The sequence below is a fragment of the Cnephaeus nilssonii genome (genome assembly GCF_951640355.1).
Source record: "Cnephaeus nilssonii genome assembly, chromosome: 15".
Taxonomy (NCBI): Eukaryota; Metazoa; Chordata; class Mammalia; order Chiroptera; family Vespertilionidae; genus Cnephaeus; species Cnephaeus nilssonii.
In genome coordinates, this window is record NC_137086.1 from 53,015,115 (window position 1) to 53,037,007 (window position 21,893).

A 21,893-nucleotide genomic window follows, 5' to 3' on the forward strand; every position below is an offset into this window, starting at 1 on the left:
AAATTTTTTTTTCAGTCACTTTCTTCATTTTCTTACTTTTGCATGATAGGAAACAATGAAATAACTGTCAAAGACCTGATATTACCTTGCGATGTAGACATTTACCTATTGGCTCTCATGAACAGAATTAACTAACTCCCCAAACCAAAACAAACTAAATCTTTATACTTTTATTGCTTCCTGGAGTTCTGTATTTTTGTTGGTTCTCCTACCTGCTTCAGCCTTGCATCTGACTGTGGTATTAATAATGCCTGTAACTTAGCGTATTTACAAATATCATTTGCTCATCACAAGACTGGGTGTTATCTTCACTTTTACAGTCCAAGAAATTGAGACTCGTGTTTGGTACCCAGGACCACACACACCAATACTGTAAGAAGCTTAGAAAGGTGCTGGCGCCGGGGATGCATGCTGTCACGTTAGCTAGCCTTGTTTGAAGCCTGTTTCTCTCTACCCCAATTATGGCCGGCACGGACCGCTTTCTTCAACAGCTGTGGCGTACTAAATTTAGACAAAAGCTCCATACATGCAATGGAAGTATTTCTGGCGACAAAATCTGCACTTAAATCCCAGTTTGTTTAAACCTTCCTCTGGCTGCTACCTAGTTTATCACTAGTTATAACCAAATACAGCCCTTGGGTACGTCTGAGTGATCGTGTACCTATTTTATGACGAGCTTTTAAATATCTTTAAAATCAGGAAGTATCTTAAACCCAGACTTAATGAAATAGGCTAACCAAGTGTTTTTACCGTGCCCTGGACTAGATATTTTATATACACTTAGTATTCAATCCTCCAAATACCTACCTATGAATAGTATCATTAATAAGGCAAACAGTACCTTATGACCCAATTTCAGTAAACTCAGCCCCGAGTCACAGTTCTGTTTTATGCAAACAAACAGAGAACAAGTCCAAATATAAGAGGGTACATTAAAATAACAACCACAACCAAACAAAACGGAAAAACTCCGAGGCTCAGCACGGTTCCACACCCTGTCCGAGTTCACACCGAGAAGATCAGCACCAGAATCCCCAAGCACCATCCATCCACTTCCACCAAACCCCGCCGCCGACTGCCACGTGGTGGGGGCAGCACAAATACTGTCTGTGTGGAAGCCAGGCCGGGAAGCTAGGTTGACGGGGTAGAGGGTTAAAATGTAATGGAAACGGAACCAAACGGGCAGGAGAAAGGAGCGCACCCCCACCCCCCCACCCCCTACAGTTTCCAAAGCAGAGCGTTCGGGAGGAGCCGGGTGCTGGACACACTTCGCGCGGGTCCCGCCGGACACCGGGCGGCGGAGTCTTCGGAGAAGATGGTTCCCGAGCCGGCGACCTTGGGGCCCCGCTGCCACCCCGCCGCCTCCGGCCTCCTCCCGCGATCGCGATCGCCCGGCCGGGCCACACCCGAGGCCCGCCGCCGGCTCCCTCGGGGGCGCTGCTCAAAAAAACGCACACACGCACGTGTCCCGGGCGGCCCCGCGGGCGGCCGGCAGCCCCGCGCCCGAGGGTGGGGCCCCCGCAGTCGCAGCCGGGAAGCGCCGGCCGCCGCGGGGCAGCCCACCCGGCAGCGAGGGCGCCTCCCGCCCGGACCCGGGAGGCCCCGGAGGGGCTCAGGGCGGCCCGGCAGGCCGTAGCCCGGGCCACGCGGGCGCCGCACTTCCTCTTCCTGCCCCCGCGCGGCCAGAGCGAGGCCGGGCTCGAGGCCCCACCGCGAGCTGCCGGCCAGCGCCGCGCCCCAGCCGCCGCCGCCGCCGCCGCCGCCCCCGCCGCGCCCTCGGGCCGCGCGGCCTCCGGGTGGCTGGGCCCCGCGCGGGCAGCGAGAGGCGGGGCCGCCGTGCGGGCGGCGGAAGGAGGCGGAGGAGGAGGAAGAGGAGGCGGAGGCGGCGGCCGGGAGCGGGGAGAGGGCGGGGGGCGGGCCGGGGAAGGGGAGGAGCGGGATTTCAGGAGCGCGGCGCCGCAGCCGGGAGCCGGCGGCCCGAGAGTGACCGAGTCACGGCGGGCGCCGGGGGAGCCGCGGCGTCGGACCCGCCTCCTGGAGCGCAGCCCCGGCCAGGCCCGGCCCCGTTCCCGCCCCGCGCCGCCTCCCCGCCGCCGCCGCCGGAGCGCTCCTGCCCACCCCGCCCCCGCGGCCGAGCCCGGGAGACGAGTGGGAGTCGGCCGCCGGCGCGGGCACCGGGACCCCGCGGGGGACACTGCAGCCGGAGCCCGGAGGCCGCGCCGCCACCGTCTGAACTAGGATGTCCCGACATGAAGGTGAGCGCCCCCCCCTCCCCCGCCGGGCCTCGGCCTACCCTCCCGGGCCGCGCGCCGCGGGGGGCGGCCGGAGGCGGCGGGGACGTCGGCCGGGCCGAGCCGGCCCCGAAACGCCTGGCCCGGGAGCGAGCGAGACCGGCGGGGAGCCCGGCGCCTCCGCGGTGGCCGCCGCGGCCGGGCCCCGAGCTGGGCCTGGAGCCGGAGGCGGGGCGGCGGGCCGGCGGAGGGTTTGCACTGTCATGGGGAGGGGGAGGGGAGGCGGCGGGGCCCGTTACCGGCGGGGGCCCGGCCCCGGGGACGGATACCGGACGCCGCGGGCCGCCCGGCCGATCCCGGAGCCGCGGGCCCCGCCGCGGCCTAGTGCGCCCGCCACCCCGGAAGGGCCCGGCGCGGCCGCCGAGCAGGCCACCGGCGGAGGCGGGAGACCGAGGAGCCGGCCCGGGATCGGCGGGCGCGTCCGGTCTCCGGGAGACGACAGCGAGGGCCCTGCCTGCGGGAGGCCGCGGGGCGGCGGGAAGGCGCCGCGGCCGGGAACGGAGAGCCCCGCCGCCGGCCTCGCGGCTAGGCCTCGGCGCGGCCCTGGGCTCGGGTAACCCAGTTCCCGGGCGGGTCTGGCCCGACCGCGGCGAGCAGACTCCCTGCCCCGTCACCTGGTCGGCCGGCCCGGCTCCCGCGGCCGGCCCGCTCCCGGCGTGCACCACCCCCTGAGCCCGGTTTTGGTAAATGACCTGGTGAGGTCTCTTCATGGTCAGGGGGCATTTGGGGGCTTGGTTTTGAGGCTTAAAAACATGATTGGGGCGCAGTTGCAAATAAGTAGGCAGCTTTAGCCCAGTCCCAGGGCACAAAGAGAAACATGTCCAGGGCACATGTATGGGCGTTGTGCTGGTAAAAAATAAGTTAACTTCAGTTGACTGCCATATGGTTTAGAAAAGGGGGAGGGGGTTGTGTTCTCTTTGTTTCACTGCCACAGGTCTTTAAATAAAAAGTATTAAGAGACTTGGCGAATACTTGATCCTGGTCAGGTTAATGCAACATTGTAGAAGTGGCTGGAAAGTATAGTGTACTCTTGAGTTTAAAATCCTGTATGGGTAGGTGATGTAGGTAGGAGTGGAGAAAGTTTCGTGAGTCAGATTAGTGTGTGCTTCACACCCGTTGGAAGGATATTCTTCGGGAGATACAGGCCTTAGAGTTTTGAGGTTGAAAAACTCAGATTGATTAAAATGATACCGAGAGCAAGTTGCATTACTAATTGCAGTGTTGAGATTGACCCAAAGACTATTTTGTGTTCAAGGATTCTGTATTTTGAACGTCCAAGATGAATTGGAAATATAATGCACTTTTTTCACTTACTGTGTACAACTGTGGACATTTTGAAATAATAATGTACTTAGGCTCATAGAAGTACTTTGAAACAATACCCAATTTTCCTTTTCCCCCTACTTATTGGGAATATATTCCCTATCTGTAATTTAAAAGAAATTGTAAGTAAAGTTCTAATCAAATTTGGAATATTGAAGTTTACATTAGACTCTACTTGTGTGTACGTTGACCATCTTCAAGACAAACTTAATTTGAGCAATAGCTCCAGGCCCCTCTTACTCATAAGAACTGGGAGAGTTAAAATTATGGTATCAAAGCAATGGGAGAACTGGAGTTTGAGACCCGTTCTCCTTGCTTCAGGAAAACATGCAGGTAGTTCCAGACTGAGTAATTCAAATTGAGTAGTATCCTGGGAAAATTCCTTTATCCACAGTAATCTTTTAGAACACCGATTTTCAACCGGTGTTCAGCAAGGATTTTTAAAACATGCAATATCTGACTAGTCATGGGCACTGGTCCCTTTTCCTTTATATTATCAAATTAAAAAATGACAATACCCAACCCAACAATAGCTGTCTGGTGTGAATGAATCAAAATTATACCTTTTTTTTTTTTGTCAGAGGGGCAAAAGTATTTTTTAGTGTTCCCCAAAATTTTAGTAATTAGTGTGTGCCATGAGTTGGAAAAGGTTAAAAATCGCTGTTTTAGACTAATTAAAATCCCACAGTGCCAGTATTCTTGAGTGTAACAAATCTGTAATCTAAGCCCATTTTCCCCTACTTGGCCCTGTGGAAAAGCATGTGGCTTTGAAACTTACAAAACTTTTTAGTTGTTGAATATTACTGAATCTTAGGACATTAATAGCACACCTTTTCTGGTAACTTACATAACACCAGATATTTCTGAAAAAGGAACATTCTTATAATACATTAGTTGAAGACTGTAGTACAATATTTAACAAGTGATCTTTTAAGGGTCTAGTTTATGTCTAAGGCAGGAATGACAGTCTCATTAAGAATCACATTTAACTCATTAGATGTTTTGTGGAATATTAGTTCAGGTTGCCATTACTTTCATCATTAGGAATTTAACCTAACAATGAATACAGTGTGACACCATTACTGTTCTAGCTTTTTTTACCTTTCTCTTTGGACCTACTAATCCTATTTCTTTTAAATATATTTTTACTGATTTCAGAGAGGAAGAAGAGGGAGAGAGAGATAGAAACATCAGTGATGAGAGAGAATCATTGATGGGCTGTTTCCTGCAAGCCCCACACTTGGGGACCGAGCCTGCAACCGCAGCCCAGGCATGTGCCCTGACGGGGAAATCAAACCGTGACCTCCTGGTTTATAGATTGATGCTCAACCACTGAGCAACGCCAGCCCAGCTAATCCCATTTCTTTTAGCATTTCAGTGGTATTCATCTGTCCACCTTCAAATTCTCTGTGGTTCTTGTTTCCTTTCACTAGTGTATCCCAGAACTGGATGTAGTAGTAGTCTGGTGAACTGTGCTGCCGGTAATGTACTTGCATTGTGTTTCCTTTTCAGTACCTTCTGTATGCGTGTAATTTGTTACTTTGTCTTTGTGTCCACCTTAATGAGTCGCACTAATGTATCTATATGTAAGATGTAACTTTGGACAACACAGCTCCAAGATGAACATCTATCAAGCTTAGGCTCTCTACCTTGTGAAGCAGTGGACTCTGAGAAAGGAGAAGCAGCCAGCAGCATAGAATGCATTAGCTCAGGGGTCGGCATAAGTCTTCTGAAAAGGGGCAGGTAGTAAATATTGTGGTTTGGTAAGCCATGAGGTCAGCTCTGCCATTGTACTGTAAATGCAGCTATAGCCAACATGTAAATGAATGAGCACAACCATGTTCTAATTAAAACTTTTATTTATAGACTGACATTTGAGTTTCATGTAATTTTCATGTGTCATGAAATAAGACTCAGGTTTACCATTTAAAAATGTAAAAATCATTCTTAGCTTGCAGACCTTACGTAGAAGGTGGCTGAGTTTGGCCCAGGGCTATAATTTGCCTTCTTTTGCTCTAGACTAAAGCTTTAGAGAGGTTATGGAAATGGAATTTTGTATTCCCTCATTTCCTTTGGGGTAATGGGGCTGCATCTATGGACCAAACCCGTTCTGTACCTCAGTTTCCAGCAGCACTATGCAGATTGGGATGGAAGTAATTGTTCCCAGGTTTGGAAACAGGCTCCTCACCTTTCCCGTACCTGAGTGGGGGTGGCAGGACCCTCCATTGTCTCCTGCTTGCCCATTATGACTATCCCAGCCAGAATTCCAGGGTCTGTTTTAATTCATTTTGTAATGTTGTTATGTTAACATTTTACAACATAAGTGCCCAATTACTTAATGTTCACTATAGAAATACCATGTTACACCTGGTAAAACCAATTACTTTCTATTTTATTCGTAAGAGTATCTTTTAATATTTCACTACATACAGCACCTGTAAGTACTTATTAGCTAAAATGAAGTTATTAATGCTCTTGCATGAATTGGAACTTAATTGACTACCCAGAGTTAGGAATACGCTTACTGTCTTAAGACATTCAACCTTTTTTCAGTTGCTACTATGTATTAGGCACTTTGCTAGATACCAAGGAATGTGAGGATAAATGAGACGCAGCTCCTTAACTATAGCACAATGTGAGACATGCCATAAGAAAAGGACAAATTGATGACAATAATTACCGTTTTTCATAATTTTGTCCAATTTCAGAGACAATCTATTGTAATTTCTAACACTTTTTTCTTTTAAATATGATTTTACTGATTTGAGAGAGGAAGGGAAAGTGGGAGAGAGAGAAACATTGATGTGAGAAACATTGATTGGCTGTATTCCTTCCATGTCCTAACCAGGAATTGAACCTGCCAACTTTTGGTGCATAGGTTGATGCTCAGCTAACTGAGCCACACTGGCCAGGGCTAACATTTTTTTTCTTGAGTGCTGTCTTAACTTTTGGTGGGTTACTCTTGGGTTTGGATAAAATTATTTGCTACTTCAAATACTGTACAATCCTTGTCTTTACCTGATTTATGCTTTCCCTAGCTTTGAAGATTTCTATATGTAAAAATTATAGTGGATAAATGGACAGGTGATAATATTGTTTTGTTATTCTCAGAAGCATTTGTGATACTGTTTATTTTTTAAATGTAAAGTACAAGAGTGGGCAGGCCATTAATCTAATTTCTGAAAGTTGTGCCATTTTTTTTGAAATTGTACCATTCTTCTGTTAGTAGATTCAGATTTTCTCTTTTCTAAAAATTGTCTGACACTAAAAACATATATTAACAATCCCAGAGTGAATTGCAATAATTTTGTTTTCAGAATTTGGGGATTACAAAGACAAGATTGGTAATTAACATGTGATTTTAATGTGGTGACTTTTGCCTTCCTGTAGCAAAGTAAAATTAACTCCCACTGAAAAGATCTTTATCATGTCAGTCAGTTTATTTTACTTTAACTGGGATCTATAAAAGGATTATGACATTCTTTCTTATACTTTTTCAATTTCAATACATCATGAATTATATTTACTTGACTTTCAATAAAAGAAAGATAAGAATGTAAATATTTTAATTTCTGGAGTCTTTGGTTCGTGATTTCATATAAAATTGATTTTGAAGCCTATTTTTCCTATATTGACATTTGTGTTTTATTGCAAAAAAATATAACTACTCTCTTTTAAATTGGAGATCTAATTTGGAAGAAATTCCTTTTAGTTTTAGAATCTTAAACTGTATTAGCAGCAGACTTGTTTAAAGATTCAATATTTTTTCATAGTAGAAACTTAGGAAACTTCTGATATGAAATGACCAAACAAGTTCCTTCATATTAGGCTTGCAGTGTTTTTTAAAAATCCATGCACTTATGAGTCATCAGCTCTATAGCTTCTATATACATTTGCTGAGGTTTGGTGGGTTTTGTTTTTAATTCTCCTCACCCAAGGATATGTGGGTTTGTTTTTTTAAATTTTAGGGGGAGAGGAAGGGAATGAGAGAGAAAAACATTAATCCTTTGTCTCCCGTACTTGCCTTGACCTGGGATCGAACCAGCAACCTTTTTGGTGTACCGGACTACTCTCCAACCAACTATGCCACCCAGCCGGGGCTGTTTTCGTTTTTTAAATGGAGGTTCCAAAAGTTGTTTTTAGTGACGGTTAAGGCATCATTGGATTATTATAGAAATAGTGTTTTTTAATTACATTATAAATACTGCTTTTGGGCTACTGGAATAAATATAGACTCAAAGGAAACATTTCCTACAATTCATATTCATAAAAGTTAAAACTAAAGTGCTGTTCATAATTAAAATATTTATTTATAAAAGATTAATTTCAGTGTTGTGATAGGAGCCATGATGTTTTTCATTTCCTTAAAATAATATAGTTTTTTCACTCACTGAAGTTATTCATTAAAATTGAGCCAAGAGCCCCTTAATTATACAGATCCGAGCATTTTAAAAAATATGCTCTGATCTGTATAAATACTTTAATTTTTAAAATAAGCCATGTCCTGATTCATGTGAAAGATAAAGGGATAAAGCAGACAGCTTCCTAAGGGAACATATTATTACTTTGATTCTATGGTAAGGAAGGAAGTGGTGGAGAAAAGAGGTTGTTCTTGGGGTGGTAAATGACAAGAGGCCTGGAGGGTAATGGCAGAGGACAGGCAAGGTGGACATGAAGCTTGGAAATGATCTGTAGCCAGTCAGAAACAAACCAATTCGTGCCTCATGAAACGTCCTAAGCGCTGGTACCAGGAGATGCAAGCTCAGTGTCCTGTGAAACTAGGCAAAGGTGAATTGTCTTGTGAGGCAGTTTCCATGGTGCCATCCCTTCTACCTCTCACGCGTTCCCACGGTGTTTGTTAATCGTGTTTTTAGTTGTCTTTTTGAATAATAACAAAGCAGAGTGTGGATCCATCAGTTTATCTCTTCCATGACCACAGTTCCAATCAGCAGTCCAGCAGACGGGCCAGTGGCCACAGGGGTGTCAGGGAGAACGTGTGGAGGGAGCCTGCAAATCCAGCACTGCTGCTAGAAAAACCAACTGAACTCACAAGAGTGGGTCAGTCTAGTCACCTTCAACCAGGAGGGACCGACAGTGAGTGGGTAAAGCCTCTTGATATCATGACTAATTTGGTTTGCATTATCTTCTGCTGAATTGTGGTGGTGGGGCGGGGGGGAGAGGGGGTCCCCTCTCTTGATTGTACTCAGTGCCAGTGTCACGAGCTTCAACTCTTTCCAGAGTAAGAGGATTTTCATTAGAAGAGTCACTTTAGAGTGCTAACTAGATGCTTTGACTATCACAACAAACAGTCACAGGCATTTCGATGATAATTTATTTTTTAGTTTTGATTTCTTTTTTAATTGTTCCTCTAAGACTGTGACCCTCCCCTCCCACCCAGCAAAGTTAAGGGTCCATCCAGTGGCACTCCTGCCTTATTCTCCAGGCATTTTTTTTTTTTTTTTTACAGCTATCATTGTTCACTTGTCTGTCTGCCTCCCCCACAGGCTACCTGAGGGGTAGGTATAGTGTTACTTACCTTTGTACCTTACCTCTTAGCATGGTGTCTGATCTTTGGGAGGCCCACTGCACATTTGTGGGTGATGGTTAGAGATGGTAATACTTGTCTAAAAAATGATGAGACTGGAAAATACTCTCCTTCGTTTTTTTCTGAGGAAGCTGGTTAAAAGGAAGGGATATTGTGGGAAAGAAGGCTAACAATTTTCATAAAAGTAAGATGAGATGAATAAACTACATAGAGCGAAAATAACTTAAGAGAGCTGGCTCGTGAGGGAATGGTCAGGGACTAGACTTGATATGTTTTGTTCTAGCTACTCCTGGCTCTGGTTTCAGATTAACTAGCTGTGGGTTCTGCATAGTAATTGTACCATGTGCATGAGTTTTCTGGTTCATTCGGTCATTCATCCAGTGAATATTTATGGACTACCTACTTGAGTAGCACTCAGAGTCATCTCCAGAGCTGGCCACAAGTTGTTGACCCTGCTGCAAGGATGATAACATTCAGTGGTTTGAAACACATGTTTGGGATTTACATGTTTTCCTGTTGCATGGGCTGTGATCTTTCCCAGTGTGCTGGAATTAGTCCTTAAAGTTTATATTTTATGACAAGGTAATTAAATAATATAAGTATTTTAATCTTTTGGCATTATTTGCAACCCCCTCCTTTTTTAAAAGCTTATTTTTATTTGTTTAACAGTTATTTCTAATTCCACACAGCAGTGCATTTCTCTCCATAACAGTATTGCCCTTAGACAATGGGAGTCTCAAAACACATCTGTCTGCATATGTTAAAATATGTTCAAGTAGATTATTCCTTATAGGTTTGTATCCTTTTTATGCTTGGAGAGAAAAGAACGCAGGTGAAATGTTTAATTTTTCTATTCAGTGTAGTTTTTTGCAGTGGTTATATAGCAGCTGTTGGGTAACTAGACCCTACTTCTGCTGTTCTTTTCAACCAGTGTCAGTGTCCCCCTTTGGGGGCCTTCCTCTGTGGCTGTAGAAGTGAGGCAGTACAAGCCAGTGCAAAGCTTTCTGAAGTCAAAGTTAAGGGCATTGAAGTAAAACGGCAGGGATTACAGGAATTGTTACAGATGTGTCCCTTTCTGTAAGAAGGAAATAACATGCTGGGCACTGGGGGTGGTAGGGTGCTGGGAACCAGGTAGTTTTTATGGTCAGAGATCTTATGTTCAGCTTTATGATACATTCAGGTGCAATTCGAAATGAATGTAAACTGTGCAGTGTGTTTGTATAGCTATTGATATGGATATACCGAATGGTCACGGGGGAACTAATCTTCCCTAGGAAATACTAGTATGGTGATTAGAACATCAAGTGACAATGGATGAGCACTTGACCTGTGGTGTTCCTACATTAGGCCAAGGTCAAAGGTCTTCAGTCCATGTTAGACATGCTCATATCTTCATGTGCATTCATTACTCCATAACATTTTCTAGAAGCTTTATAGAAATCACCCAAAGTGGGAGGAGATAGCAAATCTATTTGCAGAATTGGGGTACACTATATCACCTTCCAATGGAAATCTAGTGCAAATCACATGTAATTTTAACACTCTGGTAGCCACAGTAACAACTGAGAAGGTACAATTAATTTTAATAATTTAATATGTTAGCCCAGTATATCCAAAATAACATTTCCATGTGTAATCAACATAAACTTTGTTAATGAGAGATTTTTACAGTCTTTTTCTTTACAAAGTTGATGTATATTTTACGCTTAGCAGTTTAATTCAGATGCTACATTTTTACCAAAAATACTTTTCTTTTTCAATTACAGTTGACATTCAATATTATATCAGTTTTATTTTACTTTTTAAAAAATATATTTTATTGATTTTTTTTACAGAGAGGAAGGGGGAGGGATAGAGAGTTAGAAACATCAATGAGAGAGAAACATCGATCAGCTGCCTCCTGCACACTCCCCAGTGGGGATGTGCCCAAAACTAAGGTACATGCCCCCGACCAGAATCGAACCTGGGACCCTTCAGTCCACAGGCCGACGCTCTATCCACTGAGCCAAACCAGCCAGGGCATTATATCAGTTTTAGTTGTACAGTAAAGTGATTAGCCATATAAATAACTTACAGAGTGATCCCCGGGATAAGTCTAGTACCCATCTGGTACCATGTTACTAAAATATTATTTACTATATTTCCTATGCTATACTTAATCTCTGTCTGACTTATTCACTTAGCACAGTGGTCGGCAAACTGTGGCTCGCAAGCCACATGCGGTTTGCCGCTCTGTTGACTAATGAATTTGCCGACCACTGGCCTAGACTCTCGATTCCAATAATTACAGGCTGTTGTTCCTTGTGATTAAGCCCCTATCCCAGTGGTCGGCAAACTCAGTTAACAGAGTGGCAAACCGCGGCTCGCGAGCCGCAGTTTGCCGACGACTGACTTAGCATAATATCCTCTAGGTCCACCCATGTTGTTGCAAATTATAAGATATCATTTTTATGGCCAAGTAATATTCTATTGTATATATGTACCACATTGTCTTTATTTAATCTCTCACCAAAAATACTTGATCTTAGCTGAAAATCACCTTTAGACTTGTCATTGGGGATCTGCTAATTCATGGTTGATTATATGCTGTCTCTTCTGTAGGTACATTTAAAAATATATATCTTTATTGATTTCAGAGAGGAAGGGGGAGAGAGAAAGACATAGAAACATCAGTGATGAGAGAATCGTTGATCAACATCAGTGATGAGAGAATCGTTGATCAGCTGCCTCCTGCACGCCCCACACTGGGGATCGAGCCTGCAATCTGGACATGTACCCTGACTGGGAATCGAACTGTGACCTCCTGGGTCATAGGTTGATGTTCAACCACTGAGCCACGCTGGCCAGGTTGTAGGTACATTTTTTAAAATATAGATATTTTTATTGATTTCAGAGAGGAAGGGAGAGGGCAGAGGGAGATAGAAACATCAATGATGAGAGAGAATCATTGATTGACTGCCTCCTGCACGTCCCCTACTGGGGATCAAACCCACAACCCGGGCACGTGCCCTCGACCGGAATCAAACCCGGGACCCTTCAGTCCGCAGGCCGACACTCTATCCACCAAGCCAAACCAGCTAGGGCTGTATGTACATTTTGATGCAATATTGCCATATCCTTAATGGTCTATTCATTAACATTCTGGATTTCTACTTAAATTTCTCTTCTAGGAACCTAGATTTTTCCTTACTTTTTCCACCTTAAAATTATTTTTTAACCTACTTTAGTTACGATTTACAATTGAAACCCACTTTACAGACATCTACAAATGAATATAAATTCTGATCACTTTGCAGGCGTTCAAATTGAAGAGCATGTATATCAATTAAAAAAAAGATTTACATGTAAGTCATATGAAAATAAAGGGATTTGTAACCAACAACAAAAAAAAAACAGTATAAAAATGTTAGTACTCTAGTATTTAGGTACTCATCCAGTGGTTCTCAAAGTGTGATTCAGGACCAGCAGTATCAGCATCACCTGGGCACTTGCTGGAAAGGCGGATTCTTGGACAGTACCCTAAACCTACTGCATCGGCACTTCTGTGAGTGAAGCCCGGCAGTCTGTTTTAACATGTTCTCAGGTCCCAGTTGTGACCAAAGGCATTTGTGTGTGAGACGGTCACTGCTGTTGACGAGCACACTGAGTGTACAACCATCTTTCATGATGTGCTACTACTAAATGGAAATGGAGCTGCTGACCTTGGGCCTCATTCTTCTTGAACAGCACGTTATTTGGAGGTGGAAGAGGAGTATAACTCCCGACTCCAGACTAGTGCTGTTTATTTACTCAGCACACATTTATCAAAAGTGTACTTGGGGCCAGAGAAGATCCTTGTCCTTGTGACAGTCACTTTTTATTATAAGGAGTGTAGCAGGAGTATATGGCCTGTGGGCCAAATCCAGCCGGCTACCTGTTTTGTTGTTGTTTTTTAGTTTGTTTTGATCCTTATCCAAGGATATGTTTTTTTAATTGATTTTAGAGAGAGAGGAAAAGAGAGTGAGAAACGTTGATGTGATAGAGAAACATTGATCGGTTGCCTCCTGTATGCACCCCGACTGGGAACCGAACCCCACAACCTTTTGGTGTACTGAATGACTCCAACCAACTGAGCCACCTAGCCAGGGCTACCTGTTTTTGTAAATAAAGTTTTACTGCAGCACAGCCACATCTGCTCATTTACATATTGTCTAAGCTGTTTTTGTACTAGAGTGGCAGAGTAGCTGTGACAGAGAAAGCTGAAAATATGTATTATCTGGCTCTTTACAGAAAAAGTTTGTGGATCCTTGGGCTAGACCATGGAGGAATAAATGTGCAGTAGAGTGTTAACTGTGGCAAGTGTTATGAAAAACCATACAGCAGATTAAGGGGATTAGGGAAGGGGGGCCTACTTTATATATGGTGGTCATGGAGGGCCTTTCTGAAGATGGGACATTAACAGAGAAGGATATTTAAAGGAGGAGGGTAGGATATGTCTGAATGTACATCAAGTGCAGAGGCCCTGAAACTTGGAATGTCTGGGAATAGCAATGAGGCCAAGGAGGAAAGTGATTGAGGGGGAAAGGATGTAGGAACTGAGGCTGGGATAGCGGGGGCCAGATCCTGCATCCTCTTATATTGTAGGCTGCAGGGCGCTCTAGGTTTAAGTGTGAGTGCTTTGAGAAAATTTTGGAAACCCCTCTATATAGTGGTCTTTTTGGCTAAATAAATGGCAGAGTCTGGAAACTAAATACCTTGTAGCATATTTCAACATCTCTAAGAAACATTTCGTTTTTGTTTTAATATATATTTTTGGTGATTTCAGAGAGAAAGGGAGAGGGAGAGGGAGAGAGAGAGATAGAAACATCAATGATGAGAGAAAATCTGGCTGCCTCCTGCACACCCCCTACTGGGGATCGAGCCTGCAATCCTAGGTGTATGCCCTGTCCTGAATCTAACCGTGACCTTCTGGTTCATAGGTCGGCGCTCAACCATGCTGGCCCGGCTCTAAGAAACATTTTTTTACAAACTTGCCCCTACTCTCATCACTCTTAAGCTTTGTCTCCCTCAGCCCCTATGTACTATCTATGTATTCTATTTCACTGAATTTTCTTGGAGGGTATACAGTTTGGTGGAGAAAAAATATCTCCCTGGTTAGAATGTAAAACCCTGGAGCCTACAAATTGGGTCATCTACATTAGTAGCATTCAAACTTAAAAAAATATATAATCTAACAAAAAATGTATTTGGTATTATGAGTCAGTAGTTATATACATATGTAATGAAATAAGGATTTCACAAAACAGTACTCATCTTTACTATGAGAGATGTATTCCATTTTCTATTCTGTTTTATTAAAAACAAAAATACTAGTTGTGACTTTCTGGATTGATTTCTCATTTTACTCACGAATTGTGCCTGGCTATTTGAAGACACTGGCCTAGGCTGTCTAATCCAAAACTTTGAGTCCTTATGGACAAGGTATTGTCATAGGTACTGTGAGGAAAATAGAAAACTCCTAATACATTTTCCTCCTGGAGGAGATATGGGAAGGTCTAAGCATATAAAATAAACTAGCTGTAGTATGACTGGGGCAATAAGTGTCAAATCGGTTACTACAAGTTCCATAGTGTTGACAAGTGGAATAGAATGCTTTTTGGATGTCAGAGAAGGCATTCCCAAAAAGTTGGCGTTTAAACTCAGGACTTGAAGACGTTCTGTGTTTTTATAACAAGAGTTGGGGACAGAGGAGTCTACCAAGTGGGAGAATAGTGGGAGATAAAGTACAGAGCTAAGAAAACACGAGGTGGGTTGGAGATAGGTGGATAGGACAACACCAAGGAGACCAGAGTTTCTGAAACAGAAGACTCCTATATATTAGTGATGGGAGTGAGGTATTAAAAAGATTGATTGATTGCGTATGATTCCAGGGGAAAGTGGAACAGGGACCCTTTGTTTTGACTTCAGTTCAGTGCTAAAAGTGTTTTTTCTTCTGTAAAAGAAGGATACTAATGCTTGTTTTGCCTTTCTCTAAAGGTGTGTGGTGATGGAGTGCCAGCACTTGTAAGAATGTTTTCTAAGTTAAGGAAAGCACTGCATAAATATAAGGTGATGGTATTTTTAAAAAAAATATCTTTCTTTTGATTTTTTAGAGAGAGAAAGGGAGAGGGAGAAAGAAACATTGATAGGTTGCCTCTCATACTCACCCCAACCTGGGACTGAACCCACAACCTGGGCATGTACTCTGACCCAGAATCGAACTGGCAACCTTTTGGTGTATGGGACAATGCTCAACCAACTGAGCTACACCAGGCAGGGCAAAGTGATGGTATTTTTAACGTGGGAGATAAGATTAGAAAGGAGGATTGGAGCAAGATAGGAAAGGATTTTGGTTGCCACACTAAAGTGAACCTTTTCCTTTTTCCATACCGATTATGGGATAGAAAAGAGAGGGCAGTGCATCTCAAGTTTTTTGTTTTGTTTTGTTTTGTTTTGTTTAAATATATTTTACTGATTTTTTTACGGAGAGGAAGGGAGAGGGATAGAGAGTTAGAAACATCGATGAGAGAGAAACATTGATCAGCTGCCTTCTGCACATACTGGGGATGTGCCTGCAACCAAGGTACATGCCCTCGACCGGAATCGAACCTGGGACCCTTCATTCTGTAGGCCGACGCTCTATCCACTGAGCCGAACCGGTTAGGGCGCATCTCTAGTTTTAAGCAGAGAAAGGTCATGATGAAAAATGGTATGTTTTAGGAAGGTTAGTGTGTGCAGAAGAGATTATTGCCTATGGCAGGGAGTCCAGTTAGAGGCTTTTTGGTGAAATAAACTTGAAGTTAAAAGGGCCTGAATTAGTCCACGGCAGTAGGAACAAAACAAAAAAATGATTTGAAATAAGGTCTCCATGCGAGAGAGCAGGGACTAAAGTATAATTTCAGGACAAACTAGCCAGAGGAGAGATGGGGTAAGGCAATTTTCAGCTTTTAACATTTTGAATTTAAAGTGATGGTAGGCCATTAGGTAGAAATCAAGAGTTGCAAAATCCTATAGTGCCACTCAGGGGAGAGAGATCTTAGCTAGAGATAAGAATTTTATAGCCCCTACATTGAATCCTGGGATTGGCTAGATTTCTAAGGAAGAAAGCATCTGGAGAAGGGAGGATCATCAGATTGCTAAGAGAAGAACCATGATTGTGAAGTGACTTGGAAGCCACAAAGACCCTAACAGCACTTACCATGCATATATTGACTTACTCCTTTAGATGAAGGCTTTTTTTTTTTTTTGACAACTGTTCAGTTTTTATTTCATAATCATAAACTTAACTCTACAATCCAGCTAGATTGGGAAGGAAGGGGTAAGGAAATTATGGAACCCAGTGAACTGTGGCAAGAGCACAAAGATTATAGAACACTAGAGGCCCGGTGCATGGATTTGTACACCAGTGGGGTCCCTTGGCCTGGCCTGCCGGGATTGGGCCAAAGCCGGCTCTCCGACATCCCCTGAGGGGTCCTGGATTGCGAGAGGGTGCAGGCCAGGCCAAGGGACCCCACCAGTGCACGAATCTGTGCACCAGGCTGGTTTTGGCCCGATCCCCGCAGGCCAGGCTGAGGGACCCCACCGGTGCACAAATTTGTGCACCAGGCCTGTAGTATGCATATAAGATCTTTGGTTAATCTCTTCCTGTCCTCCCCCCTCCTCCCTTCCCTCTGAGATTCATTAGTTTGTTCCATGTTTCCATGCCTGTGGTTTCTGCTCCTGCATTGAGCATCTGCCCCCTGGTGGTCAGTGTGCGTCATAGCTACCGGCCAGTTGGCCGGTCATTTAGGCTTTTATATATATAGATTCCAAGCAAATCAGGCTGAAGGGGTGCTCTCCTGAGCTACAGAAGGAATAGTCTGGTAGTTAAGATAAAACCCAAGTCAAATTTATTAGAGTTGTCCACAGTCAGCAATGGTGATCTTCTTGCTGGTCTTGCCATTCCTGGACCCAATTGCTCCATGGCTGTCACAATATCCATGCCGTCTTTCACCTGGCCGAAGACCACATGCTTGCCATCCAACCACTCAGTCTTGGCAGCGCAGATGAAAAACTGGGAGCCGTTTGTGTTAGGTCCAGCATTTGCCATGGACAAGATGCCAGGACCTGTATGTTTCAGGATGAAGTTCTTATCTTCAAATTTCTCCCCATAGATGGACTTGCCACATGTGCCATTATGGCATGTGAAGTCACCACCCTGGCACATAAATCGCGGAATAATTCTGTGAAAGCAGGAACCTTTATTTCTTCTCAGTGCTCAGAGCACGGAAGTTTTCTGCTATCTTTGAAACTTTGTCTGCAAACAGCTTGAAGGAGATGCAGCCCAAGGACTGGTCATGGGCGGCTCTGGGGCGGCGTCATCTGCGGAGATGAAGGTTTCTTTGAATAAGGGTGGAAGGTAGAGAAGATGAAGAGGTGGGAAGGGGAGAAACTAGTATTAATCAAGTGTCTGCTATATTAACCTATATATATAAAAGCCTAACATGCAAATTGTCCCCACCAGAGTTCAATTGGGAGACCCATCGCTAACTATGACGTGCGCTGACCACCAGAGGGTGGCGCAGAACAAAGGGAGGCCCTGGCCGGCAGCCAGGAGGCCCCAATTGGTCCTGATCGCCGGCCAGGCCTAGGGACTCTACCTGTGCACTAATTTTGTACACTGTGCCTCTAGGAGTACTATACATATTGAGTGCTTACTACCTGACAGGCATTGATGTTCAGCATTTCACATGTGCCAACTCATTTAATTCTTGCAACTGTCTTTGAGATACATATTATTATCCCAGTTTTACAGATGAGGAAATTGATGCACTGAGAAATTAAGTACCTTGCCAAAAGTCACATGGTCTGTGATACAGCGGGGATTTAGACCCAGGCCATACTCTGTACCTGGCCCTTTATAGACTGGTTTCTACAGCAGGGACCTCAATTAAAAGGCCTAGTAAAATTTTAAAGCAACACAGCAAGATGTTTTCCAATTTTACAAAATAAGGAATTGGGTCTCAGAGGTTAGGTTATTTGTCCTAGGTCATAAAGGTAGTAAATAGTAAAACCAGGAATTGAATTAATTCTGTCAGAAACCAAAGCCCATGTTCACTTATATTTCATGCAAAGTCAGCAAACTTCTGTGCAGAGTTAGATAGCATCCACGGCTTTGTGGGCCATATGGTCTCCATTGCAACTCCTCCACTCTGCTGTTGGCATGAAAGCTGCCATAAGACTAAACATACACAGGTGAGCATGGGTGGCTATGATCCAATAAACCTCTTTTAATGGGCACTGAAATTTGAATTACATGTAATTTTCAGGCATCACCAAATAGTACTCTTTAGACTTTCCTTTTCTAAACATTTAAAAATGTGAAAAGTATTCTTAGCTAGTAGGCTGTACAAAAACAGGTGGTGGGCCATGGTCTGCTGACCCCTGCTTTAATCTGTTCACTTAATATATATTGAATACCTTTTCTATGTGGAGATATTGTGTTGGAGACTGGAGACAAAAAAACAAAGGTGGTTCCAACCCTCTGAGGTGAGAAAGGTGATTATAATACAGTGAAGTAAGAACTATAATAAAAGTTTATACTTAAAAGGTATAATGAAAGAATAGATATGGGAAGCTTCTCAGTTTCATGGGTGAATTCATGAAGGCATCCCAAAAGAAGTCATGCATTTGAGCTGGGAGTTGATAGATTGCTGGCTAGGTGGTGTGGGGGAGGGTATCCCATGAACAGAAAGTGTGTCCTTTGAGGGGAGGCCATGGGAAATTTGGCATCTGAAGGATGGACTTACAGGGAGGAGTGGGGACAGGTAAATGACCATAAGTAAGACAGTTGCTGTAGTGGGTACAAATAGGAGATATTTTTGGTGACTGGTTAGACATAGGGATTGAGGAAGAGCAATATGTCTAGGAAAACTTAGGGTTTTGGCTTGATTGGTTGGTCATTGCCATTCATCAAGTTGTTTATCTAGGGCAGAGAAGCATGTGTTAAGGGTGGGAAGCAGGGAAAAGAGAAGTGACTTTCCATTTTCAGCATGTTGGGTTTGAGGTACCTATGGGACATCCAGGTAGAGATGTCCAGTGGCAGTTGAATATGTGGGTCTGGAATTTAGGAGGAAGATGTCTGAGCTAAGAATATGAATCTATAGTAGTAGAGTTGATTGCTCAGTGATGGTGAGAACATATGGATTGAGAAGAGGAGACGGATCTTTAAGCCCTTGGGAACACAACATTAAAGGAGCAGGACACTGACTGAATGGGGACAGCCTGGAGAGAAGGAGGAGAACCAGGAGAGAGTTGAAATTTAGGAAGGTGATTTGCCGGAAAGAGGATATTGTCAGTTTTTCTGCAGAAAGGTCAAGAAGATAAGGGATGAAGTGTTCATTGGCTGGGGCTGTTGAAATCAGGAAGGTTGTGGAACTTAATGAGCACTTTCAAAGGAGTGGACTGGAGCCCAGATTTCAGTGTGTTAAGTCCTGAATGAACATGAGAGGTTGGAAATACTACCTAAAGATTTAGTTGGGAAGGGAAGGAGATAGCCATAGCTAAGTCATCTCTAGCAGTTATTTAGTGTAGGGTTTGGCAGATACTAGAGGATAGGAAAATTTATTCATTCAACAAACACTGTGCCAGGCACTGTTGTTGAAACGAGATAGAGTAATGAAAAAGAGTAAGAGGAAGTTCTTATTGTAGAACTTACATTTTAATGGGGGAGGGGGGTACAGAAAAGAAACATAATATAATATTGGCTAGTGGTAAAATTCTGAAGAAAATAAAGCAGGGAATAAGGATTGAATAGATAGAAAGAGGAGGAGTGGTCTGTGTGGCTATTTTTAAGAGAGGATGGTCAGGAAGACCTTGCAGAGAAGGCGACTACTCTCAAGCAGAGACTTCATCAAGTATACAAGGCCTGGGGTGAGAAAAAAGTAGGTTCTTTGAGGAATGGGATGGTTGGAGCTGATGAGGCAGAGAAGTAGGGAAGATGAGGTAGGGAAAGACTGGGTCCAGATTAGATGGGGCATTACAGGCCATGGCAAGGCATTTTAATTTAATTCTTTGAATGTAGAGCTGACAGGACTGGATGGTATAGTGTAGGTAAAAGCAAGTAGGTGAGAAGAAGACCACTTACTGAGATGGGGAAGGCAGGAGGAGGGGCAGAGCATTTGGGGGGATGGAGATCAAGAGTTTTGTTTCAGACTAAGAGGTTAGGGATGTCAGATGTTCAAGTGGAGATGTATAAGCCATTTGTATGAGTAAACTAGAATTTGGTTGGTTGAATATCAGGGATCTAGACTTGATGTGATTGTGTTGCCCTTTCTCTAGTTGATTGTGCTTCAGTTCCCCAAATATTTCAGTAGGTAAATGTCTTTTGGGGGGTCTTGTCTTTTTACCAAAACAGCAGAAAAGAGAGCTCATAGATGTAGAAAGCCCACTGTGGTTCCTGTGCCAGCGCTGCAGGGATAGAGGTACTGGCCAGCAGAGCTCACTGTGAGAATTAGGCCATTCTGGCAGCCTAATAATGAATCAGCTCATTTTAGTTCTTTTCTCACCAATAAAATCAAGAGGAAGATAGGATAATACAGGCAGTCCTCAGGTTACGTCGGAGATCCATTCCTACCGCTCGATGTAACGCAATTTTCGCTGTAAGTCGGAACCCACCTACATAAGCACCTACGTCACTCACATGGAGCGCACACACAGCAGTAATGAAATGAAACAGTAAAAAAAAATTTAAAAGAAAGATAACAATTCCTGACCTTTACTTGTGGTAAATAAATAATAAAAAACATAAAGCACATATGTACATACGTCGGAACAACGGAACTTTTTTCCTTTTTAATAAATGCTGTAAATGGGAGATGGCAACGTAACCACGAAGCGACATAAGTCAAATCCAACATAACCCAAGGACTGCCTGTAGACCTTTTGGTCTAGAAGGAAATCAACATATTTCCTTTTTTTCCAAATAAAATTGTGGTCTGGAAAGGCTGCTCAGTCATATTACTTGAGATCAGTGTCAGGACTAGAATTCAGATCCAATGGCTTTTTTAAAATGTATATATTTTTAAATATTAAAAGAGAGAGACAGAAACATCAATGATGAGAGAATCCCCTTCTGCACGCCCCCTACTGGGGATGGAGCCCACAACCAGGGCATGTGCCCTGACTGGGAATTGAAAAGTTTTTCCTGAGTTGCTGAGCAGTTAATTTGGGAATGGGACTTTGGATCCAGACTGTGTGGGTTCAAACCCCAGCTTGGTTACTTACTAACTGTAACATCTGGTAAATTGTTTCTCTATGCATCATTTCACAAAATAGGCATAATGCTTAGTAACCTCAGGGTGGTTGTATTTGATGGTTAGCCTATCTAATAAATAGGGAATATGCAAATTGACCGTCACACCATCACAAGATGGCAGCACCCACAGCAGGGGCGGGGCAGCAGGGAGCGGGCTCAATGGGCTGCCTTCACCCAGAACTGCTGACTCCCCCGCCCGCCGCCTCCCCCACTCACCCTGGCCTCCCTGCTGCTCGCCTCGCCCAGCAGTCTGTCCGCAGACTGAGGGGCCCTAGGCAGGCAGTGCCCAGTGGAGTCTGTGCTGAGGTAGGTGAGGCAGGTGCATGGGTCGCGGCGGTCCCTGCGGCACGGGGACGGACTGAGACTTCAGGTGACTCACCAGCAGCTTCTGGGTGTCACTGGGCTGGGCTCAGGGTGGGGA

At 44.2% G+C, this 21,893-nt stretch overlaps 1 protein-coding gene and 1 pseudogene across 2 annotated transcripts in view; one reads left to right on the plus strand and one right to left on the minus strand.

Annotated features, from left to right (window-relative positions):
• The first annotated feature begins 1,896 nt into the window (after positions 1 to 1,896).
• The window catches only part of KCMF1 (potassium channel modulatory factor 1), a 58,227-nt gene continuing 38,230 nt past the window's right edge, over positions 1,897 to 21,893 (plus strand). The window contains exon 1 of the mRNA XM_079792788.1: positions 1,897 to 2,255. Coding sequence (XP_079648914.1) covers positions 2,240 to 2,255 — 16 coding nt within the window. The 5' untranslated portion in view covers positions 1,897 to 2,239. The remainder of the gene's footprint in view (positions 2,256 to 21,893) is intronic.
• On the minus strand, positions 16,752 to 20,201 carry LOC307112148 (peptidyl-prolyl cis-trans isomerase A-like; annotated as a pseudogene). Its single transcript has one exon. The product of its transcript is annotated as a peptidyl-prolyl cis-trans isomerase A-like (transcript).